This window comes from Balaenoptera ricei, chromosome 10, assembly GCF_028023285.1.
Source record: "Balaenoptera ricei isolate mBalRic1 chromosome 10, mBalRic1.hap2, whole genome shotgun sequence".
NCBI lineage: Eukaryota > Metazoa > Chordata > Mammalia > Artiodactyla > Balaenopteridae > Balaenoptera > Balaenoptera ricei.
Window position 1 is genome coordinate 33,383,910 of NC_082648.1, and position 23,323 is coordinate 33,407,232.

General features: G+C 34.9%; 1 protein-coding gene across 1 annotated transcript in view; it reads left to right on the forward strand.

Moving 5' to 3' along the window:
* The first annotated feature begins 1,060 nt into the window (after window positions 1–1,060).
* The window catches only part of MUC19 (mucin 19, oligomeric), a 141,719-nt gene continuing 119,456 nt past the window's right edge, over window positions 1,061–23,323 (forward strand). The window contains 2 exon segments of the mRNA XM_059937345.1: window positions 1,061–1,149; window positions 22,330–22,350. Coding sequence (XP_059793328.1) covers window positions 1,061–1,149; window positions 22,330–22,350 — 110 coding nt within the window.

Sequence of the window (23,323 nt, forward strand, 5' to 3'; positions counted from 1 at the left end):
CTTCATCCATAACTATTGACATTTTACTCTTTACCTCCACTTTTTGGTTTATTGACTTTATATTAAAGAATATGGTTCTCCAGGTGTTGACTTACTTTCTAAATGTCATGATATAAATTGGTCTATAAATTATTTGTTCCTTCAAATAATTTTTACATTTTCAAGGTAATGTAAATAGGAAGAAAGAAAACTGACATAACTTGAAACAGTGACTGAAGGAGATTTTTATAGCAGAATTGCACATAATGGAAAAAGTAAAGAAATAGTCAACCTGTCTTCAATCCCTAGTTAAAAGCCTACCTGTCAAAAACATGTAGAAAATTCTCCCTTGTAAGTGTACACACACAGAAAAATTAATCTTTTAAAATTTCTTTTTTTGTTCTATGTGTCAGATTCAAATAATTTGTAGAAGTTAGGAGATGTGCTCTGGGCTCTTGGGCCTGCCCCCATCTCCTAGTGCCAGCCGTGTTGCTTAATCTGTCTTCGTGTTAATGTCCTCAGATGTCAAAAGGGACAAAAATACTATCACATACAGTTGTTGTGAGAAGCATATTCCTATCACTTTTATCCCCAAACCTAAAAGAACTGTTAGCTGCTTTATATTTGTTGATGAGAGAAAGGTGAATTTTGACGTCTGAAGCTGGTAGACGGAGCCAATATTCTGCTGATTATTCATTCTACTGTGTTACTTGAGTGACAGACTAAGGCCTCTGGATTATATATCATGGGTATCAGAGATTGAGAAAGCTAGTAACTTGGCATCCTGTCAAACTAATACTTTGAATATTTGCTTAACATTTATTTAGTGGAAGCTGGGAGAAACTGACTTTGTGTTAATAAAAGTAATATGAAAACAAATTGGCTTTGATTTTGTTTCCAGTTGGCAATGATTTGGAGAAGTCCATCTGCTGAAACTAAAAAGCCTAGGTAAAAAGAAAGAAAAGATCTGGTAAGATGGCATAGAAGTATCAAGCTGAAATTAAAGTGAAGGTGAAGACAAAGACTTAAGCAGAACACCAAAGCTGTTTTTTCCTGTGAGCATTTGCTGATCCTAGTGAACATGAGCGGCAGTTTTCTCAGCTTCAAAAGGATTGAAGGACAAAGGACAAATCCCAACACACTCCAAGGTCAGGAATCAAATATAGACAGGTATTCCCACTGGGCTGGAACATGAAGGGATACGTCTCAGTGTAAGCGAGAAGCAGAAGAACTGTCCCATCCTCTCCCCACTGGGGACAGCAAGGTTCTGGGAAGGCCCATAAGTCATCCTTCCTGGAGTTAAACCAAATTCGCATCATCTATATTATTTTTAAAAAATCACCCAAGCTATTAATTAAATGAAAAATGTTTTAAAGTCCTTGAATTAACTAGGGAGAAAGCAAAGTCTTTAGATTTTGTTAGGTATATATGTATATATTGACAATGTATATATTGTCAATTCTTGAGTACCCACTAAAAGAATAAGTACAGAGTATATAATTCCCAAACTAGTTGAGGGGGAAAAAAGAAATTACAAAATATTTTTCCATCCAAATGAAGGTAAGAAATGACTAAATAGAAACAAAAAAAGGGGACTGATAAAAAATATTTCATAGGTATAAAATCTAATGTATCAGTGCTTAAATAAAATGTAAATGAATTAAATGATCCAGTTGATAAGATTTTGAGACTTGATAAAAAATAAAAATCCATCTGTGCATTATGTGATATGTCTAAAATTTAAGTATGTATAAGTGTTGAAAATAAAATAATAGAAATACAGACACACACAAACATGCACATATACAATTAATAACCAAAATGAAGCCAAGGCAGCAATATTAATGTCAGACAAAAAGACTTTGAGGCAAACATCATACCAGAAATAAAGAGGATTATTTCATAATGGCAAAATGTTTAATTCACCATAAAGCCATAAATTTTAAATTTATATGCACAATATGCATTAAAATTTATATAATCATGTATTCTCAAATATTGGGTTGGCCAAAAAATTCATTTGGGTTTTTCCGTAAGATGGTATGCATAAATTAACAAAACTACAAGGAATAGTTAGACAACAGAGTGAAAGATTTTAACATACCTCTCTCAATAATAGATGGAGCAACTAGACAGAAGAAGAACAAATGAGTGAGGACAGGTTTGAACAGCACAGTGAATAACTGACATGATGGACATATGAAGAACATGGCAACCAATATCTTTGCCATATGTGCTTTTTTCACTCTAGATATTTTATTTAAGTATCTTGAATTAACAAACTTATACATAAACTCTCAAAGTTACAAGTTTATTTTGTAATAAACTTTGATTTAAAATGTGTTAGTTTCAGGTGTATAGCAAAGTGATTCAGCTATATATATATATACGTGTATACATATACACACACACACATATATATATATATTCTTTTTTAGATTCTTTTCCATTATAGGTTATTACAAGATATTGAGTATAGTTCCCTGTGCTATAAAGTAGGTCTTTGTTGGTTACCTATTTCATATATAGTAGTGTGTATATGTTAATCCCAAACCCCTAATTTATCCCTCCCCCCTTTTTTTTCAACTGCAAAGAACATTTAAAAAACTGACCATAAAAGGGCCCATACATCATTAATGTCATTTAATTTTAAAGGGCTGAAATCATACAAGTTTATTCTCTCACAAGAATTGAATTAACATAAAATCAATTGCAAAAAGATGTCACAAGTGGGATTCCCTGGCAAGCAGACTCTGAGATAGAAATTATTTTATTTTTTTTAAACACATGCATTTGTTTATGTTTTGGATGTTTCACATTATGGTAGTTTGCATGATTTTTCACTCCCTTGCTCCTTTGTTACATGCTGTTAATTTTATTAATTAATTGATTAATTAATTTTTGGCTGTGTTGGATCTTCGTTTCTGTGCGAGGGCTTTCTCCAGTTGAGGCAAGCGGGGGCCACTCTTCATCGCGGTGCGCGGGCCTCTCACTATCGTGGCCTCTCTTGCTGCGGAGCACAGGCTCCAGACGCGCAGGCTCAGTAGTTGTGGCTCACGGGCCCAGTTGCTCCGCGGCATGTGGGATCTTCCCAGACCAGGGCTCGAACCCGTGTCCCCTGCACTGGCAGGCAGATTCTCAACCACTGCGCCACCAGGGAAGCCTGAGATAGAAATTATTGTGCATGAAGTTCATCAGTTTGTGCTCCCTGAATCCACACGTGGTCGGGGGAGCTGGGGGGAAGCAAGCACAATGGGCAAAGGGAGAAATTGGGTGGTGTCACAAACATAACAGGGCCTCAGTTAACCTCATGGAGACCTGTGAAGCTTCTACATTAGGGTTGTCCTAGGTTGGGGTGAGGGCCCCAGGCCAGTTATTAGATGTGGGGTACCTGAAGAAGGCAGAGTAACCTTGGGCATTTCAACACTTTCAGCAGAGGCATCTCTAGGAGCAGGCTGTCAGATAAGTTTACAACCTTCCCAGCAACTGGGGGAGGGGATCCTGGGTGGCAATGAACAACATCTACGGTTGATAACTAAAATAATAAATACATGCGTAAACAACCAATTGCTTGAGTGAATTTGTTAATTCTGGTGAAATTGGGGTGAGGTTTTGAAGGATTTATAGGGACAGAAGACATAAATGAAGTCCTACCCAACATGGGGTGTCTAGTTGTAGATTCACTCCTCAAATAAAGCTGCAACCCCAAAGAAGTATACTCTTTGAATAAAGGTAAACCAGAACTCACTCACCCCACAATTTGCAGCCTCTCCCTCCAGGTAAAATTGTGTTGGTGCTGAGCATAGCAAGGTGGTGATAAAAGAATCTGAGACATTGTAACTCTGAATTCACAATAGATTTACAGACCAAATTTACATCACATGTGTTTCCAAATAACATCAGGAGACTATTGAAAGCTGTTCCGCTGGTATTGTTTAGGTGCCTGGAAAAAGAAAACTTACATATTCTCTGGAGGAATAGACATTTATCCTTTCTCTTAATTAACATAAATAAGTTTTTCAAGATAATAAGCAGTGTACAGTTTAATAAACAAAGCCTACAAGAAAAGAAGACAACATGACAGAGAAGCTTCAGGATCAACTCAGAGGCCATCTAAGAGTCCAAATATTATTGTAGAATTGTGAAACAGAATCTGAAACAAAGATAAACTTGAAAATTTCTTCAGCGGTCAGGAAACCATAATTATGACTAAGGAGATTTGTAAAAGAATCAAGTGGAACTTCTAAAAAGGAAAAATATAATAATTATAGTTAAAAGTGTCATAGATGAGTTTAATAGCATTTTAGACAGGTGAACAAAAAGTTAATAAACTTGAAGATAAATCCAAAGAGCTTTTCTGTAATGCAGCAGGGATAGCAAAATAGATCAAACATATATACTGAGTAGTCAAGAATCTTGTAGGATGGAGTAAGAATTTCTCACATTTGTCTGATTGGACTATCAGAAGAGGAATAGGGGAGAGGTGTGTTTGAGGAGCTAATGGCTAAGAAATGGCTAGAACTGATGAAAGATACCAATCTTTATACAAGAAACCTTGAAGATCTAAATTAGGATAAATTAAAAGATATCTTCACATAGACAGAATGTCAAATAAAAAGACCTGGGTGATTCTCACAAACATTACACTGAGTGAGAGAAGCAAAACACAAAGAATATACACAGTAAGCTTCCATTCATACAAAAATGAAAAGAAAAACTGAACTCTTGTTTAATGATGCATAGATAGATGGCAAAACTATAAGCAAGTAAAGAAATGGTGATTACAAATGTCAAGAGAGTGATCATCTCTATAAAGGAGGAAAGGAATTACGACTGAGAAGCAGGCAGGTGGGGGATTCTAGCATGCTGGAAAATGTTCTATCTCTAGACTTAGTTGTTGATTAGACGAGGTTTTGTTGTATAACATTTTCTTAAATTACACATTTATATTTTATTTACTTACTCATGCATGTTATCTCTCAATTTAAAAAAAGGTCACACTAATTACTTGCACTTAATGAGGTAAAATTGTCCTGAAAACATTTGCTAAAAATTTTCATAAATTTCTGGAGTTCTTCTTATCTCTTTGGGTTTAATTTTTTTTTTCCCCAGCCTGTCAAGTGTCAGTAGGGCATATGGTTTGATAAGGAATAAATGATTCATGGATAATGAAATGTATCACTCATTTCTAGTTAACATCACCACATACTGCCTTACTCAGTTTTAACATTACAATTAAGACTATACATGTAAAATAATTCTGAACTTTTAAGCTTAGAGTGTTGAGTATTAAGACATACTGGAAAGTAGAAAAGAGTAGCAGGTTTGGGGCAGATGATTATTTCATTTTTGACATTTATTTCAGCTTCTTGTAAAACATACAGATGGGAATGTTCAGTAGGCAGTTGTGAATGCTGATCCAAGACTCAGAAGAAATTATGGGTCAAAGGCAGACCTGGAGGTGATCTGTTGAGAGGTCATCTGTATTGGTTTGCTAGGGCTGCTATAACAAAGTATCAAAGAGTGGGTGGTTAAACAACAGAGATCTATTTTCCCACAGTTCTGGAGGCTAGTAGAAGTCTAAGATCAAGATGTTGACAGGGTTGTTTCCTTCTGAGGGTTGTGGGGAAAGGAACTGCTCTAGGCCTCTCTCCTTGGCTTATAGATGGCTATCTTCTCCCTGTGTCTTCAAATTGTCTTACACATGTCTGTTCAAATTTTCTCTTCTTATAAGAACACCAGTTGTATTGGATTGAGTCCCACATTAATGACGTTTTAATTTAATTACCTTTTTAAAGACCCTATCTCCAAATATGGTTACGTTCTCAGGTACTAGGGGTTAGGACTTCAACATATGAATTTTTGAGGGATCACAATTCATTCTATAGCACCATCATTTAAAAATGTGAAAGTGTGAGATGGCCAATGAAGAGGGTCACATTGGAGAAAGAAGGCTCTGGAACACATCTGTATTCAGAACAGACAGAAGGGGACAGCCCAAGGAGGAGACAGTTTAAAGAAGGTGATGATCAGTGGAATCAAAAGAGACAGAACATTCAATAAGGATCTATCAGGACTGAATACAGCAAATAAATGTGGTGTTGAAGCCGTCCATGGTGACCATTCAGAGGACAGGGTTTATAGGGTGGAAGGCTGATGGAAGTGGGTTGAGAAGTATGTCTAACTAAGAAGTGCAACAAGAATGAAAAGACAGCAGTGCATGTTAAGAAGCAGAAGAAAGCTAGAAAGAGGGAATTGATACAATAAGTGGGGTGAGGGGGTAATTTTAAAGGACAAATGGTAGAGGGATCTTTAAAAATATGCTTTAGATTGAGCACAAGAAACCATTTCAATGATACAAATGCAGAGAGAAGACATAAAGCTATAGTCAGGGATATGGTTTACTATAAACCTCTTTATCAAGAGAAGGCCGGTGTTCAAATTCCTTTTAAAATTTTATTCAGAGAAGTTGACATAATAGCTGTAAGTATCAAGGTCAGTATAATAGCCTGCTCAGAACCCTGTAAAATTTCCCATTTACTCTAAATCACTATCTGAAAGTCTGTTCCAACGTTACCAGTTTCTTCTTCTTACTAAGTATTACTCTAAGAAAATTTGGGGAAGTTAAAATGGAGGTGGTAATTTACTGTAGAAAATTATTTATTGTCTATATCTAATGTTAAATATTAGTTTAATTATTTATATAACTTTGAATAATATTTATTTAAAAATTCAATTGTATTATTTTTTTGGTATGAAGCTTCCTATATAGCAAAAATTTTCTAATTTTCAGACACTCAACTTTCAAATATAATTTCAGGTAATAATATATGAAAGTAGGGAACTTGTTCCACAATCCAAATAGACACTGTTTAACATTTTCTATATTTGCTTCTGGTATAAATGTTGTTGATAAAACAAACTATCTTGCCCATCCTGATGCTATTGTTCTTTCAACTGTTGACTTTTCCTCTGGCAGTATATCACTATGTGTACAGACACTTAAGCCACATCCTTTAAAATCAAGAAGGAAACATTTGACTATTGTTCTTTTTGTTGGATGTGCTTTTAAGCTATGTACTGTAGTTATGCAGTGTATGTTTTAGTATTATTACATGGTTTTATCCAAACAATATACTATTACAAAAGAGTTAATGTTCTTAATTTCCTTGTAAAAAGGAGTTACATAATGAGATGTTCCAGAACAAAAATGAGTCTACCCTTAGAAAAATTATTTTAAGAACACTATTTAACATTTGCTAAGTGGATAGTTTTAATTCCTTTAAAAATACTTTTCCTCTTATAATATCAATAATGGATACTTTGAAACTTTAGAAGGTAAAAAAGAATAACCTGAAGTGAAATCCTAAAAGGAGTGGTCTGAGGAGGAGAGAGGCACTAGGGTCAAACAAATGTGGTTTGTAGCTTACATGCTTTCATGCATAAGCATTGAATTATCTGGTTCTCAATGAAAATTGAAAAAAAAACTCATTCCAAGACCACATATATAAATATAGTTTACTGGCATTTTATTGTCATCTTGACTTTTAGCACCACTGTAAACCAAATTTTATCTATGGTTATTAACATTATAGTGAGAAAATTCTAAGACACATCTTAAAACTTTGTAACAATTTTTCACTACTAGGCAAATCTGAGTTGGTGAAATCAAACAAAACTATAATACTGTTAGTATAGCGTTTTCCCTGTGTCATTAACTGAGAATGAATCTGGACTAGAAGTTTCAAATGGTGGGAACCTTTTCTTAACCATCGATATTTTCTTTGTTTCAGTACAATGTGTCTAACTCAATGCCTGCTACATTATGTTGAAGTAAATCTCTTAATATAAATAGATTCAGTACTAACACCTAATTATGATTATTATTATTGCCATTATTATTGAATGTTTATTTTTGAGCTCCCCAAAATTATTCATTAAATCATTCATTCAATATTTATTGAGTGCCGAGTATGTGCCAGGTTCTTTTCTAGGTACTGGGACTCAGCAGTGAACAAACGACATGAAGATACCTGTCTTAATTGAATTTACATTCTAGAACTAACAACAGACAATAGTTAAATGTATTAAACAGATTAAATCAAAATGTATACATTAGATGGTCGTGAAAACTATGGAGAAAAAATCAAGCAGAAAGAGGGGAGAGGGAAGAAGTGCCATGGGGTGAGGTTTGTAATTTAAAGTATTCAGGGAAGGTGTCCATGAGAAGATAGTATTTGAGCAAAGATTTAAGAGGTGAGGGGGTGGTATTTAGGGGAAGAATTAGCAATTGCATAAAAGTAAAAAATAACTTAGAAGAAATTTAAAAGTGTTTTTAATTTACTTTGAAATTAGAATATTAATTTTAATTAATATTAAATTTAATAGTGTAAAAATAGTAGTAGTGACAAATAATTATGTTATCTAACCATCTTTCTGGACATCTGTTTAAAATATATGCAAATTATCCATAATTTAAATCTTTTACATGTAGAGAGGCTTTAATTCTTCATTCTAAAGTTTAATTATAACCCTGAAAAGAGTTATTCTGGAGGAAAATAATTATAACATATATTTGCAAAATATGTCATTAAAACTCCAGTTTCAATAAGGTGAGCGAGCACAGTCTGTGGATAGCCAAAGAGAGAGTATTCCAGGGAGAGAAACAGCAAATGCAAAGGCTCTGACGTGGGATTCTGTCTGGTGAGCTTCACCGAAGACAGAAGACAGGCCTCTGAGGCTGGAGGAAAGAGGGTAAGAGCGAGTGGGTAGGAGGTGAGATCAAAGTTGGGGCTGATGGAGTGGGCCTTGTAAATCCATAGAACTTGGGGTACAGTCACCAAGGAAGTAAAGTGGCTAGAAAAAAAGAAGAGATTCAAATTTGAGCCTCCAGACCCTCGTGTTAAGAGGTCTTGTAGATGAGAAGGAATCGGCAGAAGAGGGAGTAACAAATGAAGCGGGAAAAAACTGGAAATCGCAGAAGTCAGGTGTACCGGGAAGGAAGAATTGATTAACTGTGTTAAATGAGGTTGAGAGGTCAATAAAATAAGGACTGAAAACTGACCATTGGATTCACAAAAGAATCCAGTGTCCTTGACAAGAGCACATTGTGTGCAGTGCCCGAGCAAAAACAATGGGAGTTAGTCCGTTCCCGAGAGAATGTCAGGAGGTGGAGTCAATGGGCACAGGTAGCTCCTTTGTGAAGTTTAACCATTAAGGGAAGTGGAGGAGTGGGAATAGAACTGGAGGGAAGTGAGTTCATTAGTTAAGAATAACAAGTTTATTGAGATATAATTCAGATACCATAAAATTGTTTGTTTTATTATATTTATTCATTTTTTAGTAAAGACAAATAACAGCATATATTTATACGATTGGGAGTAAGCCAAAGGAGGAGGGAAACCTTGATGATACGGATAGAAATGAGCAAATTACTGGCATGATGCTCCTGGATGGAAACCAGTACACAAATGGGAGATCAAGCTTAGGTGGCAGCACATAGTGTTCATCTGTATTAATAAGAAGGTCGGCAGAGTTCAGGGTACAAATACCAGTAGGTGTGCTTGCGTGGGGATGTAGAGTTTCTCTTTTGATGGCTTTTATTTTCTTAGTAAATTTAGAAGTACTGTCATTGACGAGAGGGAGGATGGGAAGGAGATATTGGCTATTGGGGAAGAGAAAAAATATGAAGCAGAAGAGCATAAAAGCAAAGGGACTACAAAATATAACTGACTGTCTTAAGGATCCACTTGGGGTAATGAATTTAAGTGAGACAAGATAGCATGACGATGTGTTTTTACCCTATCATGTTCATCTGCCTGGTATAGGTAGGGAAAAGGAAAGAGTCTAATTTAAGCCATGGTTGTGGTTTTGCCAAGCAAATATAGAAAGGGTCAAGGGAACTGAGGGTTCATGCAAGGGAATGATAATGATTGACCACAGACTTTAAACCAAGGAGGAAGGTACTTGAATTGTTGAGGGAAGTGAGGGTGAATGAAAGGTAAATAGGCTCAGTGGATTATCGTTCTGAGTGGGAACCAGTAGATCGTTATAATCACATTACTAGAAGAAGTGATCTGGAAAGAGGGAGGACATTGAAATATTTGAAATTGCATTTGACCTTATTCATAATGCATTTTCCACTTGGAATCCTTCCCTGATTCTGCAAGTCCAAGCCTTGGTCAAGGCCTTAGACTATGAAACCATGAAATTTTCCCTGATTCTCCCAAGCTAAAAGAAATCCTGCCTTTCTTGGTACATCTATAGGATTGCCTACTAAACCCAACTTACAGAAAATTTCTATCTTCTGTGTATTCTTAGTTACCCCAAAAGCCTCTAGGTAACTTAATGTTTCATTCTGGTCTCCTACATACCTAAGCCCACAGTCAAGCACATAAAAGAATAATTATGTCATAATGATCATCTGATAAATGGGTGCTCCGGGAGCAAATCTCCTTCACGATGAAGTCATGTATGATAAAGAAAAGGGTGTCTTAAATGGCAGCAGTAATGGTGACAATGTTCCCTCTTAACTATACTTTTATTTTCTGTGTTGGAGAAAAGTCCTCAATGTACAGTCTTTATTTGTAAATTACTAAGACAATCAGAGCTGGGTTTTGGAAAAATTATGGTCTGTGAAGTCAGTCCTTTGTTACCTCCCTCTCTGTTCGTGGCATGAAGAGCCTTCTCCTCAGTGCTCTTGTGTATCCTGTGTGTTCACTCTCCAGGTCTCTGCCTCAAAGGGAAAAATCTGATACTTTCACTGATGTCAGATTAAAAAATGCCTGGCCTTGGGAAAATGTGTTACCTTAAACAGGAAAATGAATTTTAAATACTTAAATCTGTGGAATTCTGCCCACTTTCAAAATGCTTTAAGAATTCAGTAAGTAGACTAAGGAGGTCCTCTGGAGCAGGGAGCCCAGGAGTACAAGCATTCAGTATTTACTGTGGAGGCCCTCGAAGAAGGCAGGCATCGCTTTTTCCTTTAGATTAGCAGAGGCGTGAGTGAATAAAGAAGAAGGAAAGGGATGTTTGGCTACTTTTTCCCTTTCTTGGGATTATTCTGCTTTTCTGGAGGGAATAAAGACTGTTTTCCCTCTGGCTACTGAAGTCTTTCCTTGGTAGTGATTGGGAGCAGATGAGAAGCAGATGGCATCATCAAAACCACGGAGTTGGCCCTTCTAGTTTTCAGGTCCAGCTGACCAGTATCAGGGATTCCTCTAACCGTCAATCCTCTCTACCTTGCTCAGCACAGACTGGGTCTTCTCTTCTTAAATCCTAATTTGAACTTGCTCCCTCTATCCTAGAACATCTACATATATAATTCATGGATGGCGTTTTCTATTCAATTTAACTTTTGTCCTAAAACATTTTTTCAGATGTTCTCATTTTCATACATCTTCTACTTATATATCTGATTATAAAGTTCATGGTAAAATGTATATTACTGGAGAATTATATATCCTTGTGAGTAATAAAGCAATTACTGTAAACATATTGCACTTAACTATGTCTTAGTATGTCTATACCTATGCATATACCTTATGTGATAGCTGCATATTTCTCTAAGGAAATACCTAATAATATATCGATAAGTAAAGAGTTCTTTGTTTCAAGGTAGGTTAATGTTTAAAATTCATTTTCTTGTTAAGGGAGAGACAATTACAATATTTAATCACAGTATTTGAGTTTCTTGAGGTATTAAGACTTTTGCAATGATCAATAGAGTACAGATAAATATATATCACTGGAATATTTGGTTTTTAATCCTGGGACTTTTAGTTCCTGCCTCTGCTGTTTGCCTAGGGTGGCAAGAAGGCATGGTCTGTGTTTGGTGTGAGCTGGACTAGATTCAAGATAGAAGAGGTCACAGAAATGACACTAAACTGACTTGAGATAGATTTGATTTGGGGCATGCTATGATATTTACTTTTGCCCTGTCATCACTAACTTTACCACACCTAGCCCATGATGAAAGACGGTGGTATGTGTGGGTATAAAAACTCCAGTTACAGGAACCCTTGCAGATCTGATTCTCCACCATGACTGTTCTTCGTTTCTAGGTCCCAAATCACCACCATGAAGTTGATATTTTTGTATTTGGTTGTGGTACTTTGCATCTTCTGCAAAGGTAAGGGACTAATTTAAAGAATCCTTCCATACCTTGATAGATCCATGCATATATTTGTTTAAATGTATAGTGTTCTGTATTTCAAATATTTTTCCTCCTGGGAAATCTTTCCTACACCAAGAGTAGGATAATAAGTAAGAAAATTGGATTTGCATTTTATTAGGTATTATTTCAGCTTTTACAAGCCTGTCTTAAGGCAATATGTATATCTGTATCTATATGCTTAGAAATATTAGTGAACAGGTTTTTGATGACTCTGTCTTGAACTTGCATCTACCTTAAGACTAAAGACCCACACTGGTAATTTCAGTTATCACAAATCATAAAGTTTCACCAATTAAAAGGCTGGTTCATCATCAAAAGAAAATTTTGTAGGGAGAATATTTCTTAAACAACTTTCATGGACATTTTAGAAAGTCAATTAATTAATTTCTAGAATTAATTGAAAGATAAGATCATTAATGAATTTTAATTAAAAATTGAGCAAAATGAAAAAAATCTTTAGAAACAAATGTATTTCTTGCCCTTTAGGTTTGTTTCTGAAAAGGATAGGAAAACAATAATATCCAAACATAAGGAGAAAGGTGTGCAAAAGAGAGGAAATTCATAGTATATCTAAACTTAAAATCTATTTTCTAAATTTGGGAGTAGGAAACATTTTGCTTCTCTGTGAGAAACCAGAATAAAGAGGACTACAATTATTTGTTTTGATTAAGAGAAAACATTCCTATCCTTAATCCAGCTACCTGGGGAATTGATAGGCCATTAGAAAATGATTATTTCAAGTAATGGTGACTTTCGTAATCTTATACAGCACTTTGCTGTAATCTTTGCTTCTATTTTATATAAATATAAATATTCTTTGCCTATACTTTGCATAAATGTATGTCTTATGTCTTAAGTAACAGTTCACAAAACTCATTTCAAAGCATTTATTGAATGATATATCACAACAAAATGTGTTTGTATTTGCTAAAGTATGCTAAATTCCCCAGAGAACTGAAGAATATTTCTAAAGTAAATTCCTAGATATCCATGATAATTCTGGTAAATGATTACAAATATTTCAATAGGATTTCCATAGGCTGGTTATTTACTGACAAAATTCAGGTATTTTATGTATTTACTTATAAGTTCATAGTCAGAAGTAAGGAATATACCTGGAAAACTGCTCTTTGCAGAAATTCCAAGTGCCTTAGTTGAAATGAATTTTTATTGCTCTTAGTCAATAAGATTTATGATCCAAACAGATTCCCTTCATCTTCAGTAGGTTACAGGATGGTAAAGAATTGATGACTGGAAGTTACAGAAGACAGATATTTAAAGGGCATACATAGAATCAGTCAGAAGAAATATTTGTATTGTTTAATCAACCGTAAATGTATAGAAAGAAAGAAAACTAATAAATAGTTCCCTGGCTAAGTGGAATAAAGCTTCAGTGATACAAGAGGTAGATTTGGCACAAAATGGATATGCAAAATCAGTTCTTATTTTATTCCCAGGCTATTTTATCCTCTCAGTAGAGTAAAATCTATACAATTGTCTTTTTTCCCTTTTTTGTCTAATTCCTTGCTTATGAACACATTAGCCAGAAAATGTTTAGGGAAAATAAAGTCAAGTGAAATATAGATCAGAAAATAAACTTCACATTGGCAGCTGTAAAAGGTTTGAAAAATGTATAGGTATAAATAGTATAAATAGTATGAAAAAGGTATGAAATATTGGTTAATATTAATTTGTGAGTCTAATTTATTTGGCTACATATAGTCCCAAGAGTACATTGATGTTAAAAACTTTAAGTATGTTGATAGGTAAATGTACTACTTATATATATATGAATAAGATTTATTAAATAAGAAAGCTCCAAAATAATAAATTAACATTGAAATAACATAATGATTATATATAAAAAGTAGATTGCTTATAATGAATTTAAAAGAAGAATGGAAACAACAGAATTAATCTCATTCTCTTAAAAAATATGCTATAGAGAAGTATAAAATGATCTAACTGTTCTCACTTTTTTTCATTTTTATAGATGGGGAAGCCCTATTTTATAGACTAAACTCAGGTCAGTATCTTTCAGAAATTAATCTTCACTTTGATTATAACAAGGTGTATTCTGAGCCCACTTTTGGAACACAGAAATTTTTTCTACCTATATTGAGATATAATTGACAAAAGTTTAAAATATACAATGTGATGGATGATTCAGTATGCATATATATTTAAAATGACTACCACAGTAAAGTTAGTTGACACCTCAATCACCTCACACAATTATTTTGTGTGTGTGTCTGTGTGTATGTGGTGAGAACAATGTAAGATCTACTCTCATAGCAACTTTTAAATACCTGATACAAAATGGTTAACTGTAGTCACCATGCTGTACATTTGATCCCCCAAACTTATTCATCTTCTAATTGGAAGTTTGTACTTTTGATCAAGCTCTTCCCATTTCTCCCATCTTCAATCTCCTGGACACCACCATTCTACTCTCTCTTTTTATGAATTAAATGTTTTTAGATTCCACATAAAAGGGAAATCGTATAGTATTTGTCTTTCTCTGACTTACTTCACTTAGCCTAATTGTTACCAAGTCCAAGCTCCTACTGCTCGCTGCACTACAGGCCAGAAATTGAGAGATGAGTTGCTGGGGTAAGGAATAGAAACTTTATTCAGAAAGCCAGAAGACCAAGATGGTGGACTCATGCCCCAGAATACCATCTTGCCTGAGTTAGAATTCAGGCTTCTTTTATACTAAAAGGGGAAGGAGTAAAGTCAAACATTTCCTGGTTCCCATCAGCCTCCGGAGGGGATGTGTTAATTTCTTCCTCCCTGAAGTCATTCACAGGTGGGCCTGTTCAGGATGTTTCTGATGAGCTAAACAAGGATATTTTAGCTTAGTGCTCATTACCTGGGAGGCAGTGTTCCCAGAGACAGGCCATTATGTATAATTTAAGTTTATAGGCAAATCCCTTTAGTGATAAACTTGTAATAGAATACAAAATGTTCTTCCCTATTACATAATGCCCTTAAGATCCATCCATGTTGCCACAAATAGTAGGATTTTCTTTTTTTATGGCTGAATAGTATTCCACTGTGCATGAGATATAGATATATTCATATATCTATATCTCACACTTTCTTTAGCCATTCATCTGTTGATGGCCACTTAGGTGGTTTCCATGTCTTGGCTATTGTGAATAGTGCTGCAATGAATATGGGAGTGAAGATATCTCTTTGAGATAGTGATTTTATTTCCTTTGGATCTATACTCAAGAGTGGAATTGGTAGGTCATATGGTAGTTCTATTTTTAACCTTTTGAGGAACCTCCATACTGTTTTTCATAATAGCTGTACCAATTTACATTCCCACCAACATGGAATGCAGAAAATTGATGTATTCAGTTTTTATATGTACTTGATTTTGTGAATGAATTACCAGGACTCCTCACTCATTTATTGCACATGATTGTAAACTACTCAAGGGTAGGATTTCTGATCTATGGCTGCAATGACACTCAGTATATGTTTGTTTTGAATTAATAAAATAATTCAGGATCATTGATAAATGATTTGTTCTACATACAAAAATTTTCTATATGAAGGTAACCAAATCCTCTGCAAGATAAACTTTCTGAAATGAACCACAGATGGCCTATCTTCAGACCCAGGGAGACATGGGACTTCTGAACGCAGTTTAACCTTATTTTGAGGACATAAAAATAAATACCAATTATATTATATACCATTCAATGATGCTCTTGGGATTTGCTGATATGCGTGTGACAGTTGGCCCCTACTCTAGAGATAGTTTCTGAGTTTCTATGTTTCTTCTTAATTTGCCTTTCTTTCTCCTCACTTATGTTGAATATCTAGCTTTATATCTTTATAGGGTCGTATGTCTGCTTTTAGCACTCGGTTCCAATTCTTACTTACTGTCTTCAGTCTAGTGTGATGAGAACACCTTTGATCCCAGCTCATTAGCCTCATATATGTTGTAAGGGTATGCACTCTGTGTGAGACCCCAAGGAATTTTTCCTGAAGGGAAAAGTTCATGCATGTGTTTTGTGACATCTTTATTTATTGCAAGGGGGTTTGGGGATGACTCCTGATTGCAACCTACATTTCAGATAGCTAGAATTTTCCAGGTATTTAACCTATATGGGGAATGTTATTGTATAATTTTTCTTTAGAGACAATATTAAGTGTCCCCAAACCCTGTATGTAAACCATTTCTTCTTATCTTTTGGCTAAATGTGTGTGTGTGTGTGTGTGTGTGTGTGTATAACTATGCACAATTTAGTTTTGGCAATGATTTATCAGAACACATAGGAAGCCCTTTGTCTTTTAACCAACTCTATTTGCTGTTTGTTTTAATTTGCACCTATATCTCTCAGATAGATTTGCTGACCATAGTCTTGGATTTCCCAGAAGAGCTCCAATTTCTAAAACTTTATCTTAGTATCAGATCATATGCTTTAACTTTTTATTTGAATGATATAGTCAGTTTGTATTTAGGAAATTTGTGAATTTTAGAACATAGAGAAACACTAAAAAAGAAAAGAAACCTGCAATCCACTAAGTCCCAAAATAAAAATGTTACCCAAAATGGTTTTTTTGAGGTTTCTTGAATATATAATTGGCTGGTAAATTTATACAAAATTATATTGCCATTGCTAAGTATTTTGTTTCACATAGTTATTGAGAAAATTCTTTTGGAGACCAATGCTTTGATGTATTTGATAAAAATATTTTGATATCTCTAAATCTTACTTAATATGTGTGCTTGCATGTAAATCATGCCATTTGTTGTAAAGTACTCATTCTTATTGTGTGTTTTTGACTGTGCTATACTTACTATAGCTTGACAATCTTGCAAATTTACATGCTATTTATTTAAATATGAAGAAAATTCACCTTGATTCATAATAATAACAATCCTGGAATCATCTGTAAGTTGCTATACATGAATTTTGGTATCCAGATGTAAAATAGAAATTATAGCCATTTAATTCACATTAATTAATTTTAGTTTATACAGTACTTTTGTCACATGAAAAACTCTTTTAACTAAATCTACATTTCACCAACAGAATAATAATTTATGCTTTGAAGCAACTTTTCAAGTCATCTAAGAATTATATTTTGCTGTGTTCTAATTCATACATCTAGACTGACCTTATAAACTGGCTGGAGCATTGGTGCAGCCATTCTCCTTTATGGGGCTGGTCTGGACGGGTATTAAGATACCATGGTCAATGGATAATTACTATATTCATGCCTGAGTATTGACTCAGTTAGCAGATGTATATGGGAACACCTCTCAAGACAAGAACTGGCTGCAATCAAGATTCACTTTCTATTGGCAAATCTATTAAAAAATCTATCAATGACAGCAGTTCTCCCTTTTTTTATTCAGATGATAAAATAGCTTAAAGCAAATCAGTTAAATTACTTTGTTTTCTTTTCTTATGCTATTTATGCTAAATATCAATAGAGTGGCAGTGTTTTTCTTTGGAGACAGGACATTTCTTCCATGGAAAATCATTAAAACACCTAAAATGAAATATTCCTTATTAATACAAATGAACATACCATAGTGTGTTTTAACATAATCTGGGCCAGCCATTTAATATTTAATCAGTATTTATGAAGGTGGTGACCTTTGAAATAGGAAAGTGCTCTGGTTATGTGCTTTTTAAAAATTTCTTAAACCTATGAGAAAAATGTGAATGTAGATTTAAAGTTTTACTTTCCTATATTTTTATTGACAGAACATGCTTTTATTTTGTATTCTGCGATTAATTCCTTACAGATTTATTTTAATTAAAATTGATCTTAGTTCCAATAGTTTTACTACAGATTTCTTTGAGCAACTGAATAGCTATGATTATTACTCATTATTTTGGTACAGCTGGAAACTAGGCCGCTATTACCCATTATTTGTTTTCCGCCTCCACCAAATGAAAAATAAGCCACAGAAAATGAACACTACTTTTATGGAATTTTTCTTAAACCTAACGATAGGATTTTTGTCAATATCAATATAGATTCAATTTGATTCTGGTGTAATGTACACAGCAATCAAATAGTCCAAGATTACTTTTATATATTTTTTCGATCTCTCTTTCTACAACCTTAATACAATAAAATGTAATTGGCAAATACTTCCTTTGAGGTAAAACACAAACTGAAAATAAGCAGCAGGTCCACTGTCTCACAAAGAAGTCACTTCCTCATAACTACAAACAGGACTCATTAGGTTCTGTCACAGTGGCATAGCAAGAGCTTCTCTACTTCCTCATTCAGGAAGTTAGAACGAGGCAAGGGAACACTTGGAATTCCACAGCTCTCTGATCCTCTGAAATTATGAGCAATTGGATTTATTCTTTTGTCACTCAGGGAACCTTCCAGGTCTCATTGAGGAGGGACCTGAGGGTCTCTAAAACTAGAGCTGCATTGGATGAATAAAAATGCCAAGCAAGGAAGCCTCAACCCACCACCCAACCAGCCAACATAAAATTGGACAAGCTCCAGAGCTATATTAATCCCACGACCTTCATTCCTAAAAGGGACAAAGTCTCACATATTTGAGAAAAGGATCCATAGGCCACTGTAGTACTTTATACTTTTGATATTCATCAATTTTAGACAACATAACTCATTTATCACCATTACTTTTAAAATCCCCCCTTCCACACAGCTCACTCATATTCTCCTCTCTGATCTGGCAATTTTTCTCCATAGGGTGGGGGCGGAGGAGCAGAATTATGTCTATTTCTTTATTCTATTCCATTCTAAGATCCAAAGTATAAAGTAACTCTTCCAAAAATTTGTGTAAAATGTATGCAAAAAATGTATGCAAAGTATGACTTTACTCTGAAATAAGTAAATGTATGTTACCTACCTTTGAGCTATGAAGTATATGAACATATTTTATTTATCTCTAAGAATTGTATAAGCAATCTGTCTTTAAGCAAGGTGAAAGCTGTGTACCTCTTGCTTAAGAGAAAAGGGTTTCTTGGCAGATTTTACCACCTGATCTTGGGCAAGTTATTCAACCTTTTTAAAATATCAGTTTTCTCATTTACAAGTGAGGATTAATAATAGTACCTACCTCACAGGAGAACCGTGAGAGTTAAAGAGATAAGGCAAGTAAGATACTTTTACACATCTAAGATGTGGTATACAACTGGCCATTACTACTGGTGACCCCAGCGGCAATATTTATATATTGAACAAGTTTTATATAGTAAAATGTGAGAATGATAAAATAGTAGAAACAAATATGGCACACTGGCTAAGATACCAGGCTATTCATTTCAACAACAGAATGAAGAAATAAATTCAGAAGAAATGTTGGTCTAACAAAATAAAGGATCTAATATATCTGTGAGGTTAAACTCAGGAGAGATATGATGGATATAGTGAATACTTATCATGAATTAAATAAGTGAAATAAAATGAATCTGCATGAGTTTGATGTGACAAGCTTGGTGAAGAAAATGAAATGTATTAAAAGATATGTGGCTTTTGACGGTTGACTATTTATGTGCCAGACACTGTGAGAGGTGCTTTCATCTCATTTAATTCTTTTACTTAATTAATAAATATATTATGAAGTAGATATTGTTTTATCCTCATTTATTATGTACTCTCAGTTTAATAGATAAGGAAACTTTGTTTCAGAAGTATTAAATAATTTATCCAAGGACAGGTCAAGGGCACACCCTGGGGCAAGAATAAAAATGAATGTCTACATAGCATATGCATAAATAAAAAGAAAAACATCTAATTAAAATGTGTTTTTTCTTCCACCTTGACAAAAATATATTTGTGACAACCTGGAAGGACTGATTCCAATGCAGAATTTTCAGATCACTGGAATTCAACCCAAGAATGGGAGGCAGTACCCATGCCAATGTTCCTGTCCCATTGCTCTTTCCATCCTTTGCTTTGTCACACACATAGAGGGATACCCTAATGGGAGGCAGTACCCATGCCAATGTTCCTGTCCCATTGCTCTTTCCATCCCTTGCTTTGTTACACACATAGAGGGATACCCTAACCTGCATGTCTCAGTTCCATCTACTTTTCCTATAAACAGCCACCTCCTGGCCATCCCCGCAGGCCTAAGGCTTCTCATCCCTGTGATGTGGTCTAACCTTGGAAAGACTGTCTTGAGAAAGATGGTAACATGCTTGGGACTACAGGGCCCTAGGGCCTTAGTATGATCTACAATGGTGGAGGGAAGATGGCCCTGGCTCTGGGTTAGCATATCCACCTGACCCCATGTCTGTATTCTTTGCCCTCTAAGGAGGACCATGACTCAAGGAAGGCCAGAGTGAAACTTCTGTGGCTTACAGTGGGAACCGCTCTTGTCTCAGTTTAAGGGAGGTCCTATCAAAGGCCATTCTGATTGCAAGTTTGAAAGTTCAGATGAGTCTGAATCAAAAGCTCATATATTTCCCACTACTGAATATGGCCTTATTTCTTTCTGCTTTGCCATCAAACTAAGATATTTAGATTTCAAGGTGCAGTTATAAAAGTACATGGCAGTGAAGAAAGACAGTGAGAGAGAGAGGATAAAAGAGGAAAGGAGAAGAATGTGTAGTGAAGTAAGGCAGGTAGAGGGCAAGCTGAGACAAAGAAAAAAGCTCTATATGGAGAAGAGTTGTAAATGTAATAGTGGTTTGAGGATTACTTAATAACATAATAATACAAATTGGCTGTAATTTAAGCAGCACTTGAATTCCTCCTAAACCAAACACTAATAAGTAAATATTATAATTTCATGATGTCTTAAATGTTGGGAACCTCTTCATCCAACTACGTAGTAGACTAACTCATTACTATTCTCAAAATCATTAATATTTTATTTCTGTATATTGTTTGCTATAGAAAAATAATTTTGCTCTAAACATGGAAAATGGCTAAGAAGTGCAAGAGTAGTTGTTGAGGAAAGGTAATTTAAAACAAAATCTCCTGTCACCACAGAAAACCTCTCCACAAAAGTAGAAGAGAAGGAAAACAGTTTTATTACTGAATAAGCATTAAACCAGAATGTGATGAACATCACAGGCAATCTGACGGAGAGATTGCAAGGATAGAAAGAAATCTCACCCTTTTATAGAGCCAGGCAGATAGAACTCACTACATACCTATCCTCAAGATGAACAATAACTAGTCCTCAAGTAAGAGCACTTGACATCACCAATTGTCACACATGGTTTGTCCTAAATTTGCTTGGTAGTCGGGGTAGCCACCTGTGTTTGCTAATTGCCTTTATAAGAAAAAAAATACTTTCTTGTATCTTTAAAATCATAAAAGAGGTAGGCTTGTGTTTGGATACAGACACCATCTGAAGTTATGTTCATATCACCTAGGACATAGGGGAACTCTATCCCTTGATGACAACATTTCAAAAAGATGGTCACCAGTCCCTTGAAGAAACATTCTTGGGTTGTTTATATAACCTTTAAAAAGATTTACAAACATTTTAAAGAGGTAGACAAAGAACTCACAAGTTTTCTAAAGTAAATGATCTAAAAAAGAGGAGAGTCTCTCTTCCCTTATTGTCAACAGAGAGAATTGTCTCTTATTTTTATTTGTATTGGCTCTTACATAGTCTTCAAGTTTTGCTTACAAATCACACATTTTATTTTATTGTCTAGTTAGTGACCAAAATGCATATCTTCCACAAATTTACAAGAATATCATGGTTATTAAGGCCTAATTCTAAAGTACTTTAATTTTATCATAGAGATTTAAAAAAACATAAATGGTATGACAGAAAGCACAAAATAACTCATGTAATTCAGTGTATATTACCTTAACAATAGGTCTTTGTTGATGAATGCATTTATTAAATAAATATTAATTGAGTGTCCTTTATGGTTCAGGCACCTTTCAAGACATCTGGAATACCCCAGTGAATAAAACAGGCAAAAATCTTGAGTTTATAGAGCTTAAAATCTGGAAGAAGGAGACAGTTCATAAACAATAAACATTATAAGTAGTAAACATGGTATACTACAAGGTGACAATTTCTATGGAATAAATTAGAGTAATATAATGATAATTGGGAGGATTAAAATGGGGGTTGCAACTTTACACTGTCAGAGTATGCCTCACTGAGATGACATTTAAGCTAAGACTTGGAGATGAGTAAATGTTAATTTACGAGTAAATGTTTTCATCTTTTTTCTTTGCAGAAATACGGAAAAGAGAATCAGGTATGTTATTTTAATTTTATCAGCTGTTACTAAGCCAAGGACAGTGTGGATCCAACATGGTAGAATATTTTGATGAGAGGAAGTTGAACAATGGAACTTGGAGCTTAGTGATAGACAAGGAAGCAGATGGGGAGGTTTCTGCCCTGTCCATGAGAGGAAGAATTTCTACTACACATCAATTAAATCTTCACAACTCTATTCATCTCTTTCTTGAAGTCTTAGAACTATGACAAAAAGATATGGACATGGTGATTAAGTCAATAAGGGGTGTATGTTGTTCCAAGTGCCACCAGAATAAAGGCACTTACACAAAATAAAATATGGCTTTTTATAGTGTCACAATCCAATAACCCTTTATAGTGCTAGCAATACTGTTTTCAAATACAATCTTCTGTTATTCGCATTAGGTCCTTTTTGGCTCAGTAGTTTGTCCTGTTGTGACTCAAACAGGAGAAAGAAATCTCTTGTTGGTTCACTCCTTAACACTGGATTTAGTGCTCAAGGAGAAGCTGAAGACAGGTCAAGAGAACCTCAGGATGCTAATAGTTTAGAGTTAAAAGACACCTCAGCAGGTACTGTTGGAGAAAAATACTGACCTAGAAGTGCTTTTTTTCATTTGGGATAAACTGATAATCTTTGTTTTATTTGCAGCACATGACCTTAATAGTAATAGTGAAAAACTAAAGGCACTAATTCCAGTGCCAATGAGAGTGATGAATTCTGTTTTAAGAGAATTTTGGCAAAGCAGTTTACATTAAATTAAATTCTTCCTGATAATTTGTATTTTCTTATGCTATCTTTCTTACTATTATTGTGATGATCAATCATTTTTATAATTATAAAGTAATAATTTAAAATGCTTCCTGGGGCTTCCCTGGTGGAGCAGTGGTTGGGAGTCTGCCTGCCAGTGCAGCGGACACGGGTTCGAGTCCTGGTCTGGGAGGATCCCACATGCCGCGGAGCAACTGGGCCC